We start from the raw sequence: 13,549 nt of genomic DNA, 5'->3' as shown, positions 1-13,549 counted from the left end.
CTAAAACATGTAGAATTTATTAATAATATTCTTAATGAATTTTAAAACTATGGTTCCTTTAATTTACATGCTCTAAAGTATTTTCTATTCCTTTTCTAACTAGATACCTTTAATGTATCTTGATTTCAACAATAATTTCCCTTTTTATAGTTGTGACTTGGCTTTAACTCACATGAACTTAAGTCTCCTAAATTTGTACCTCATTTTCAATCTATATTCCTCTGTTTAAACCACACTCTCTTTTTTTCCTTTTTCTCTTTGTTTTTGACTTTTCTATCTCAATGCTTTTGCTTCTGATAGACATGAAAATTTGCAACCAACAAGCAGAAACCAGAATAGGAGAGAACTGCTCCAGCCATAACAATGGCAGCCTATATAAGAAGCTCACCCAAAACTGCAAACAACATAAACAGGGGGCAAGATCATACTGTGATAAAGCTCCATGACCCATATATATATCTCTCTCTCCATAATTTAGTTTACAGCATATTCTTCAAGTAGCGTCCACACATACATATAATCTATTTTCTCCAAGAATTAAACATATCTTTCTCAGTGTTCCTTAATTGTCTTCTTCAATCACAATTAGTTACATGACTATTTTTCAATCTGCTTGAAGACAACTAAATCATTTCAGTGCTATCATAATCTTTGATGACTTCAATGAATACAGCTCTTCCTAGTTTTTACATGCCTTTCTGCTAATGCTGCTGGAAAAGAGGACAAACTGTTTACCATTTTGATATGCTTCTACATAAAGTAGTTTTCCTGAAATTTTCAACATCCTTAACTTTTTCTCATCTTTAGAAGTCGAGACCACCATCTTTGCATACAGTGAATCATAATTTGTGTTGGTCTTTGTCTAGGATTAGTTGAGCTGGCTTCAACCAGTGAATCTAATGTCATAAACAAAAGCCAACCACACCCAACACAGCAATGCAACACAAAAACTCAGTCAAGATTCCAATGACAGATATCATACACATGAAGAACATATCAATTCTAAATCTGGCTTGATTGTACTAATTTGTTTCCAAATACATAATCGCAGAGGAGGCTCTGGTGGAACATTTGTCTACTGCACACTACTCAGGTATTTAATTTCCAATCCACTGAAGACAATTATCGTATTTGATGGCCTATAAGATGTACCTGTTTTACCCCAAAATGGCTTAAAAAATCCCCCTGCGTCCAATGCACTCAATGTAGGCTCAGTTACACAAGTGGAGGAATTAAAACATTATTTTAGTGGTAATTTATTTTACAAACGTAAAGCCTCGGCTAGGGTGCATCCTATAGGCCATAAATACAGTAAGTGGATGATTGCAACTATCTTCAAGGGCATCTTCCATCACAGTAAGTCCATAACTCCAAAACCACCAAGTGATGACTCAATAGTATGAATAAAGAACTGCCTATCACACCTGCAAGAAATATATCATTGTCCTCAACTGAACACCTAGAACATTAGTAACAAAAAATTAAAGATTACTTTGTTCATTACACTCTGCCAGCTTCTAAACTGTAGCAAATCCAGCTATTCTCCTTCTAGTTCTGCACTAAATACTATGACCATTTCTTCCTAGAATTGTAATTCTTTTGAACTTTCACACATTTTTCTGACAACACCAGCTTATAGATGATAAAAAATAAAATCAACTATACTGATCTCATAAGCTGGCAAAGTTTGTCTATTACCACATGGGGTGAGCAAAGATAAAAAGATTTTAAAAATTTGAGTAAGCTGCTATATTAAATAATTGCTGTAAGTTTAAAATATAAATTTTCTCATCAAATCCAAGTGAGATGTTAAATACTTTTTGAGTAATTTATCACTTATCTAAAATTCTCTTAGCTCTATAATGCTGCAGATAAACAGTTTTATTGCAGAATCTGGTGCCCTCAGCAGAAGAGTGATAAAAGCAGGAGACATATTGCTAAAACAACTGTGCTAATTGAGACTGTCGGACACACACACCAATTTGATCTGGTAAAAGAATAGCAATTGATGTGTCTAATACTGTAACAGATGTGTTCAACTGGACTTGGAGAATAGTCATAAGACATTTCCAAAGAATTACATCTTTTCTTCTAATGAGGAATTCTGGTTGTCAAGTGATAACTATAAACCCATTTACCTTATATGTACTTTTTAGATTATTTTTCTAAGTTTGTGTTATTTAACTTATTTAAATATTGCTGAGCAGATATTTGCAGAAGACACTTAAAAAAATGTCCCATGTCTAACAACTAGGAGATGTCATTGAAGTGCATGATTTCAACTGTTCCCATGCTAAAATCTTGGTTTTAATATATGGGGAGGGGTGAGATACTGTAGTCAAGTAATTGTATTTCAAAATCTCATTCTCAGCATAAGTATAGTAATGGCAGCAGACAACCATTAAGACAATTATGTCCAATGAGATTAAACACAAAAGAACTGAGGTAACAAACTAGTATCCATCAAATATTTACAAAATCTCATGAACAGTTATTAGAATGGTAGCAGTAATCTTAATGCATGAATTAACATATGAATCAATACTTATTATATAAATAAATTATAGAGAATTTACCTGGCCTTTGGGTTTTTTTGGTTTTTCCACAACTTCTTCTTTTTTAACCTTCTTCTTTTTCTTATTATTTGTTTCAGGTTCTGCACTTCCTCCTCGAGAAGTCTCATCATCATCTTCAGGCTTTGTATCAACTACATTAAAAAAAAAAACCAATTTATTATCATATTTAAAAAAATAAAATTATGCAAGAAAAACAAATTTAGACTGAAAGAGTCATCTAAATATCATACATAACGTAAACAACTTGTTGAAAAGCAAATATATGGTGATTCTATAACGAATAGATTCCAGTTGCATATAAAAACATTCTTTAATAATGAGTCCATCCTTTTTTATAAGGTGCAAATATATATTTAAGAAGGCCTCCATCAGTAAGGGTTTACCATATAACTGCACAAGACCAGCAGTTACCAATGCAGCAGGTCCTCACTTTCCATGCCACTTATGCAGCTGGAACAAATACTACAAATTGTTTTGCCCACTGCTTTAACAATTCGGCCAATCTACAAATTTAAACAGGTATTTTATCAATCCTGAAAAGGTGACAGGCAATGTTGACCTTGATGTAATTTAAGATTAGAGGACACAAAGCCAGAACAAACACAACTAGGCATTTATCTCTTATTCTTGCAACTTTACCACTTGGCTTGTGTCATCATGATTTGTTCATGCTAGCATGGGTTGAACAGTTTGATCAGGGCTGGCAAACTGACGGGCTGGCAAGCTGACGGGCTGGCAAGCTGACAGGCTGCACCAGATTTCAGTCTGATTTGGCATGGTTTTTATGGCTGGATGCCCTTCATAACACCAACCACTCCAAGAGTGTAATGGGTGCTTTTACATGCCACCAGCAGGACACCAGTATCTGCCTTGATTACGATTTCACTCGGCTTGATGGATCTTCCTTCTCAAGCACAGCATATTGCCAAAGGTTTCAGCCATATGTCATTGCCTCTGTGAGGCCCACTGCTTGAAAGGTACTTTTTATTGGCCACTGGCATGGCTGATACATTTAGCATCTAATTTTCCATGCTTACATCAGTCATATGAAATTCAATGATAGATTTTCTGCAACTGGATGCCATAAAGAGAGAAAGAGAAGAATCAGTATTATGGAAATATGTTCCTGAAAATCTTGCTTTAAGACAATATTTTTCCTTCCTATTACTTTTCATCTTGTTATAAATTCAGAATGCTCGCTGATAGATATTGGGGTGGGGGGTGCAATATAACCTTTTATGCACAAAAATAGCCATTCCTAAACATACATAGTACATTATATACACTTACAAACAAATAGAAATATGTTAAAATAAATTTGAATTGTAACATCATAATAGGGCATGTTCTTACCACAAAAGATGTTTACTTCGGGGAGGGGAATAGTGGTGGAATGATAGAGTTATGATTCTTCATCATGAACACCTATCTGAGGGGCAAAAAACTTATTTCAAATTCTTTAGTATGATGCATCATCTCTGTAGAGATAAGTGTAGGAGCTGAGCTCAATGTAATCTAACTCTTGCCATATAAACAAAAACAAAAAAACTGCTTTCATTGGGATTAGTTTAGTGCTTGAGGGGTTGAAAACATCAAAATGCTAAACACGCAGCTAGCAGCCAGAGGATGTTAGCATCAATAAATCTTTTAAAAGTAATATGAGAGGGCAATGGAGTAAATGGATGACTGAGGGGAATTATAACATGACACCAATTGAAAGGATGAAACACTCATCAATATCTCAAGTGTGTAAATGAGTGAAGTCATGTCTTGAAAAAAAAATGTGGTATCACTAATGCTATAGATGGTACTGAAGACAACTTGTTATGGGAGACAGAGTGATGATAGTTCCTCCCATAATGATTTAGAGCTTGGTGAGGAATCCAGCAATGAGGAGTTCTAGGATTTGAACTCAACTATTTTAGTGGACATGATTTAAGAAATTTAGAGTTATCTTAAACTTTTTATTGTTCCCTTATCTGAAATTTTAATGTTTGATTTTTACCAAGTTGCATTTTATACATCTCTGATTTTTTTCCAGATAAACATTGACACTGATAATGATTCACTAACTGGCTTCTAATGGACAATATTTTTCATCATTCTCATGGAGATAAAAACAAAATACATAGAATGTAAACATTACAGCCTGTTAAATACATAGAAAAGAAGTTTATATTAAAGATCTCCACTTATTTTAGAGGTTCTTCACCAAAAATTAATGCTATAATGGCAGATAAACAACTATTGTGGATGGTGAAGGCCCAGTCAAACAACCTTGAGCAATGCCCAGTGGCATGTTGCACACACAGGATCATTGGCAGCAGTTGTAGTCAAACAATGCTAGCTGGTATGCAGGGAGTAATGGTGAGTGTGATAATGATGATGATGTGTCACAAAATTATTTTTCTGAGGTTTGATTCTTATTTTGTCTGCTGTTTAACAACCTCAATGTTTGTTTACTGTTTGACAAACATTGAGATTGATGTGGGAAGGAGGTGGGTATTATAGAAAGTTGAGATGTGGAACAGGGAATTTTAACAAAACTAAAATATTGAAATAAACGTTTTTCCTTCAGAATCATGATCTTTTATTACATAGAATTAAAAAAAAAAGTAACAAAAAACTTGGGAATGCAGGATGGAGGTATTCGTAATTTTGAAAAGCTGTTAGCAGACAAAATCTTAATTGCCATTGTCATAAACAAAGAATTTAAAGAAAAATTGGGGGGTGGCAGTAGTATATTCAACATGTCTGCCTATTTCTTCCACTTTTCAACAGTTTATTCTCAGTCCTGGCAATTTGTCAATACAGATCATCACTACTTTGCTTGCCTTCTACTATGTGTGCATGTGCATATGCGCGTGCGCACACACACACACACAGGCATAACTATAGTTTAGTGTTCCAGTTATCACCCCACAAATTCGACGCCTTTTTTGTCTCTACTGTACCATCTGTTATGCAGTTTTTAGTATTAAATTACTGATTTAAGATTGTTCCAGAAAGACCACTAAACTACTTTTGTAAAATAATAGAAACAAGACTGCTAAACTATTTTTGTAAAATAATAGAAACATGATAAATTGAAAATGAATTTAGGCCTTACTCCCTTTCCAATTCAACCAAGTTTTTTTTTATATGGGACCAACACGAAGCAGACTTTACAATTAGCTTTCATTCATTTAAACCTTTTAAGAAAGATTAACTACACTAAATTGCTTTTGCAAATAACGCAGATGAGATGAAATCAGTCATTATTCCCTCATTAATTTGACCACTTTTGCCTCATTCTCCTACAGCACCAATGATGAGGTTTATAGAATTAGATCTCCCTCATTGAAATCTTATTTAAAAGTGTAACAAAAATACAGAAATAAAGAAACTACACTACTTCAAAGTTACTTCTATGCATTACTTTCCCATTTTTTAAATACGTATTTTATTCCAACATTTAGGCAGAATTTGTCATTCATCTAGTAAACAGATCATAAAATTCAGAAAAACGTAAATTTTAAAATAATGTATTTTGTGAAATGAAATTAATTTTTGATAAATCCTTCCTAAGTTTTCACCATCTGTTTGATCAACTGAAGTACCTAATCATTGAATTAAGTTGCTAATACATACATACATCCCTAACACAATTCATAGGCCAAATGAGCATGACACAATATGTGACAAGGCTGGACATTTGAATTATAGGTACAATCCATTCAAGGAATTTCAACAATTTCCATCAAGTCAAATTGACTATTAACCCTTTCGTCATTGTATTTATTGTGAGATGCTCTGTGTTTCTTTCAATTACTTTAAATATAACAAAGAATTTAGTAAAATAACTTAATTATCATTCAGCTAGTGTTAGAAACATAACTTGTGACTAAGGTTTGGTGGAAGATTTTAATTCAAAGCTTATGAAAGCAAGGCATTTGTACCCAGAGCCGGTTTCAGCCGGGTTGGTAACGAAAGGGTTAAAGCCTGGTTCAACTCAGGACTTTAATAAAAGAAAATTGCACAATTTAATTAAATTATAAAGCTTCCTAATGCCTATTTATAGTAAAAATACTTGAATTTCATCTAGGTACAAAGGCACCCTCAATTCGTTTTCTGTTTCCACCATGTAGCACTTAAATTGTAATAAACAAAAACAGTTTTCATCATGTACAAAATTCCGTTCACTATAACCAGGTCCAATTTCTTCTGAGAAATTTGGAAAAAAAAAATACTTTTAAAATTTTTGCTGTACTCTTTTCCTGGAATCAATTCCTCACTTTTCCTACAACTCACCTAAAAAATCCTTTAAATTCAGAGTCACAATTAGTGAAGCTCATAGTTTTTAAAAAGGGCAGAACCATGTAGAAAAAGGGGGGGCGGGAGACAACAAAAAACTGGGCTGTAACATTGTTGGATAGTGTTTATCTCATGAAATGATTAGTTAGATCCTGGCAGTTGCCAGCACTTTGGTAACCTTTACCCAAAAGCACTCCTGGATTTAAATATTCTCTACATTTTAGATAACAAGAAAATAGCTACTTTCACACAAAAAATATAGAGTATTAAAGATGTAAACTAGTAATATTTGTTATCAAAGAATATATTTAGGAGTTAAAACTGGTAACCAAACCATAACTTTATGTCCACCAAAGAACAAGATTTGTTGTATTAGAATTCATAAGAAATGAAAAAAGGTAACACCAATATTTTGAGAAAGGAACTTATGCTGATATAGTTTTAGAGCTTCAATCAACAAACATGAAATTAAATAGTCAGTCACAAGTCATAGTAAGCAAAGAACAAATTATAGATAGTTTAAGAAGCAACTGCTGAAACTCTATTGAATCAGGCAAGTGTGTGAAGTATGCAGGCTACTTCTATTTATTTACCAAATAAAGAATTTATTTAAACATCTGTAAGAAATGTTTATCCCAAATTTGAAGGGGGCACAAAAAAAAGGTATTACATGTGTTGCATCATATCTAGTTTCTCAAATTATAATTGACATCTCAAATAAGTTTTAAAAATTTGCAAAACATTAGAGAACATTTTTTTTAACTGGTTAGGAAAAAAGAAAAAGTTAACATTATAACTGCAAACTTACCATGATGTTCTGCAGGAGTTTCAACTACTTTTGGCTGAGTCTCAATTATCTTTTCTTTATCTTGCATATCTGAATCCTTTTGTTTGTCCTGAATATAAATTTATTTTCAAATTGATGAAATTATAATAAAAGTATTCTTCAAATTACGTTACATTTTTCTTTAAAAATCGAATTTCATCCTTCCAAAATTTTAAAATGCATCTTTAATTAAAAATTTTGAATCAGATAACATCATACACAAAATACTAAAAAACCCATCTATAACAAAACTGGAGACTGTATATTGGAAACTTCCAAAAACCATGTGGAATTTTTGAAACACTACAAGTTGAATTCCTCCAAGTCCAAGATCAAATTTTTTTTTTCTTGACATGTTGTACAAAACACTATGTTAGCATTCAGCCTCAAAGATCTATAATAAAATTTGTTATCTTTGGGTTCAATATATCCAATAAATATTTTAAGAACACTTTAAATATAAATAATCAAATAGAAATATAAAAGTATTTCTACAAATATTAACACACAATTTCTATATTTTGAAATAAAATAATCTGAAAAGATACCTGTTGTTTTTTCAATTTTTCACGTTCCTTTTTCTCTTTCTTTTTCTGAGCAGCAGCTTTTAGTTTTAAATCTTCATTGACTTCATCTTTCACTTCTTCGTTCTTTTTCACTTCTTCATTCTTTTTCACTTCTTCGCTCTTTTTCACTTCTTCGCTCTTTTTCACTTCTTCGCTCTTTTTCACTTCTTCGCTCTTTTTCACTTCTTCGCTCTTTTTCACTTCTGAAACATTTGCTTCTGTACTAGCAGAAGATTTTTTTTTGTCTTTTTTGCTTTTTGGTTGTTTTTTTTCAGATACTTTTTCAATATCAGCTAAAATAGCATCAATATCATCATACTCCTGTTCTAATTTGCCTTTTTTCTTCTTTTTGTCTTTTACTTTTTTAGATTGTTTACTTTGTGTAACAGTTTCAAGAACAATATCATTTGTTTCATCATCCGAATCCTTTCTGTCACTGTTCTAAAAACAGTATTTCCAAGCAAAAGGAATAAAATAAGAATTAGTAAAGAAAGATTATAATAGACATTTATTTATAACAGAAAAAGTTTATTTAATTGCTCTAAAAAAAAACACAATCTATTAAGAGGAAATGTTATAAATTACAAATAACTAGCTTTATGAAGGCAAGCAGATTAAAATGAAACTAACAACTTAGAATTATCATTACTTTTGGAATGCAAGAACATTAAAGCATGGGTATGTGGCAACAACACTTTATAATCATGTCATTTTAGGTTCCATCACACAATACTGTACTAAGGCTTTGGGCTGATCAATGCTTTGTGAGTGAAATTCGTAGATGAGAACAGTACAGAAGTCTGTACTGTGTGTGTGTGTGTGTGTGTGTGTGTGTGTGTGTGTGCGCACACACACACACACATGTACATGTTTAAATACATAATGCACATTTTTTTTTTACCAACATCTGGATGGTGGTAATGTTATATTTGTCTTCTGGAAACAATACATGCTTGAAAGAATTAGCATGTAAAATACATTACCTTGTTTGAAAACCTGGTATGGGTTGTGACAGTAAGGCCTCAATAAGTCTTACAAGATCCATACTAGCATGGAATAAAATGGATGTAAAAACAACAATGATGACGAAAATGATTAAGAAATTAAAGACAAAGTTAGCAGAAGTGGCAGCAGCATCAGTTATAATACTTATCAAAATTAATTTAAACATTTTTTATCAATAAGGTCTTCATAAATCAACTTGAACAATTATACTGGTATGGACATGTAATATGTATGAAAGATGACAGGTGGGTGTAGAAGTGCCAAGAGCTTAATATGAAAGGATCCAATAAAAGACCAAAGAAGACTGCATAAAAGTTGTGAATGTTAATCTCAGGAAAACGAACTTCACAAAAGAATACACTAAGTGGCTGGATGGTGCACTGGAAAGGACTCATCTACCCCATGGAAGCATGAAAAAACAGACATAAAAATGATGATGATATGATGATGTGTGAGAGAATAGCTGCAATATTTAATGTCTGTCATCCATGCTGGCATGGGTTAGGCAGTTTGACAGGAAAAAACAAGCCAGAGGGCTGTTTAAGCTCCAATGTCTGCTTTGACATTGTTTCTACAGCTGGATGCCCTTCCTAATGCCAACCAATTTACATAATGTACTGGGAGCTTTGACAGAGTAAATGTAAACTTCAGGGAAGGGAAATGAATGAAATAGGAGTGGGTCAGGGAAGAGGAGATAAGGGACAATAATAGGGATACAATGTGAAGGGACAATAATAAGGGATACAATGTGAAGTATAAAGGGATAAGTGGTATCATTACTACTGAGGGAGTAATACAACAGTTAGAAGATTGATGGAGGGATGAGTGTTAGAGAATGAGTTGTGGGAAAAGGCTTGACAGGACCTCTAACTTCTCAAGCAAGCATATTACCATGCATTTTGGTCCTTTGTCATATCTGTGAAGATCAAAATTTTGAGATCAGTCAGCAGTTCGTCCCCTCATCTACCCAAGTCTCTCTTTCAAAAAGTTCCATCAACATTTAGCAGTCACCTGCAACCACATCACATGACCATACATACATAGTCTACTCTCTTGCTCATCACATCTGAGATCGCTAATGTCCACTTTCACACTTTATGTGAATGTGTGTATCATTTAATGTACACAATGATAAAATAAGAGCTACAAATAGTTTCATGCCATGGAGACACAGTAATTCAGCAGATTTATATAACACACCTTGTGTCTCCAAGCATTCATTCAGGCTCAGTGCACATGATTAATAGGGCAGTTAAGCATGAAACTATTAATAGCTCTCATTTAAACATAGTGTACATTAAGTGATGCTTATCTCTCACTAGATGGTGTCCTTTTTGTTGATCTTACCTATAACAGAACAGTAAACTATACGTGTGTTCGTGTGTGTGTATATATATATATATATATATATATATATATATATATATATATATATTAAATGATCATATATATATATCATCATCATCATCGTCGTCGTTTAGCGGACGTTAAACGACGATGATGATATATATATATATATATAATCATTTAACGTCCCTTTTCCCATGCTGGCATGGGTTGGACAGTTTGACAAGAACAAACGAGCCAGAGGAATCTGCTAGGTTTCAAGTTTTATGTCTGCTTTGACAGGAGTTTCTACAGCTTGATGCCCTTCCTAATGCCAGCCATTTAACAGATAGTACTGGGTGCTTTTTATGTGCTACCAGCACTAGTGAGGTTGCCAAGTAACTGAAAGATGAAATCACCCTCATCTAAGCAGAGAACAGACTGGAGAAAAAAAACAACGAGAGCAGGTGTCTTGCTGAAGAGGTGAATACATGACTTGCCAACCTGGAAGTGAAGGAGAGAAAGAGAGGGGGAAGAAAGAGATGTGAGGTCCAGGTATATCTATGTGTGAGTGTGTGCTTGTGTAAGAAATTAAATAAATAACAAAAAATGAGAAATTATATCATGAACTTCATTAGCTTACAGCTGTTTTAAGATGTATCAGGCACTTCATTTTTGAAACTATAGAGCAAAACACAAGCACTCAAATAGGAGTACATTAACACCTGTAAGCTAATTAAGTTCATAAGATAATTTCTTATTCCTTTGTCATCTATTCAATTTCTTATGCTCTGTATCTGACTGACACTTTGTTCTGAAGCATATGCATATTGTATTATAATGCCAGGTTTTTAGCATCACTATGCCTAAGCGAAATAATAAAATGTATCATAGGTGTGTGTGTGTGTGTGTGTGTGTGTGTGTGTGTGTGTGTATAGTGCCGCTGGTCGATGTCAGTGCTGCCTGACTCACACCCATGCCAATGACACATAAAAAGCACCATTCGAGCATGGCTGATGTTTGATACTGTATGTGTGTGTGTGTGTGCGTGTGGCGTTCCACAATCGCTGTTTATTTCAATCACTGTTGTGAAGATATTCATGTAACTCATTTTTACATTTCCAGTGGCATGCAAAAAGCACCCACTACATTCTCGGAGTGGTTGGCATTACAAAGGGCATCTAGCTGTAGAAACCTTGCCAAGTCAGACTGGAGCCTGGTGCGGCCTCCTGGCTTGCCAGTTCTCAGTTAAACCGTCCAACCCATGCTAGCATTCACTGGTAGTCACTCAAATCTGAGAAAAACGACTCCGTTGCATGGTCAACATTTCTGGATAATATCACTTCTTGGGCCAAAGCCAGATCTGGTCCAGTCAGCCACAATACACTTGAAATTGTGGTGCTGGAGTTCAGCTCACTACAGATTGGACTTGTGGTTGTCTTTAGACTACTTTGAGTCATCTCAAGCATGACTGCCCTCTCCAGGTCACTTTAGAATATCAGTCATGGCATTCTGGATTTATCCGTGTGGTCACATGGTCAGGCTATCCAAGCTGAGCCTTTAGGATACTGACTTCAACGTTTGTGGTATGTATATGTGTATATATATAACATCATCATTTAGTGTCTGCTTTCCATGCTGGCATGGGTTAGACTGTTTGACTGAAACAAGCTAGAGAGCTGCACCATGTCTGATTCTAATGCCAATCACTCCAAGAGTGTAATGGGTGCTTTTCACAAGCCACTGGTACGGGTGCCAGTTATATGACACTGGCATCAGCCACAACTATGATTTCACTTGGCTTGATGAATCTTCTCAAGAATGGCATATCGCCAAAGGTCTCAGTCACTTACCACCTCTGTAAGACCCCTGTTTTTTCACAACTAGTTTTCTATGCTAGATTGAGTTGGCAGAATGTAATATCAAGGCAATGTCTTGTTGCAAATCATTACAAGATTTCACGAATAAAAGGCCTTCTATTCTATACATCTTTGAAGGGATAAAGCCAACTGGCAAATTGTCGACAGAAAAAAAATGGCAAGTCACTGCTCATGGCTAAGTAACTGTCAGTGAAATGCAAATGTAAACACACATATACATGTTCAGGTATACACACACACTCCTAAGACGTGTTTCTTTCAGTTTTCATCTACTAAATTCATTTTCAAGGCGTTAGTAGAGCCATGCCTTCATATACATGAATGTTTGTAAAGTTCAAATAATTATCTTTAGTAGAGGAATTCGGGAAAATTTTAAATGTGAAATTTCCAAGACAATCTTATACTATAAAAGAGAAGACTGGAGTCTGGTGCAGCTCCCCTGCTTGCCAGCATGGACAATGGATGTTAAATGATGATGAAGTAGATCTCCATCTTTCTGTCCATCACAATATCCATTAAAAGAAAGAAGGGGAGGAATTAAAGGGGAGATAGCCCCTGCCAATGTTTATTAAGGAGAGGAGAAAAGTTGTTGAGAGAGAAAGAGTGATAGATCGTTACTATGGTGACAACATTACCTAGTCAATTTTGATTAAAATACAGGAATTTTAAGTTCAAGTCTGTCAACACAATGAAATACAGACTTAAAAAAAAAAAAACTATATCTCCTATAAAAAATATACATGTGTGTGTGTTCACTTTCCACGTTAATATGACTGCGCAAATTGCTTCCATACTATGATACATGAATAATTTGACCTCGGATACATAACAGCCGCTTCACTTTATTTTTTTATTAAAAATAAATAATATGGCTTTATATATATGATTCACTGCTTTAAAAAGGTTTCTCAATGTTAACTTCCGGTATTGATGGAGCAATGGCAAAATTTTCCATTTTCCCTTATTTCAATATTTTCATTTCAAGTTTAAATTTGTTATTTGCAAACAACTACGATTACTGAAAAAAAAAATATTTACCAAGTTCACAAATTTCGCTTGAATCTGCTCACTTTGGTA

At 34.1% G+C, this 13,549-nt stretch overlaps 1 protein-coding gene across 1 annotated transcript in view; it reads right to left on the bottom strand.

Annotated features, from left to right (window-relative positions):
- LOC106871994 (eukaryotic translation initiation factor 5B) overlaps positions 1-13,549 on the bottom strand; it is a 135,541-nt gene that overhangs the window by 72,777 nt on the left and 49,215 nt on the right. Inside the window, exons 4-6 of the mRNA XM_052970563.2 lie at positions 8,244-8,702; positions 7,678-7,765; positions 2,577-2,707 (exon numbers count right to left, since the gene is read on the bottom strand). Of these exons, the coding sequence (XP_052826523.2) occupies positions 2,577-2,707; positions 7,678-7,765; positions 8,244-8,702 (678 nt within the window). The remainder of the gene's footprint in view (positions 1-2,576; positions 2,708-7,677; positions 7,766-8,243; positions 8,703-13,549) is intronic.

Source organism: Octopus bimaculoides, chromosome 9, assembly GCF_046866305.1.
Source record: "Octopus bimaculoides isolate indiv1 chromosome 9, ASM4686630v1, whole genome shotgun sequence".
Lineage (NCBI taxonomy): Eukaryota > Metazoa > Mollusca > Cephalopoda > Octopoda > Octopodidae > Octopus > Octopus bimaculoides.
This window is presented reverse-complemented; position numbering and strand designations above follow the sequence as displayed.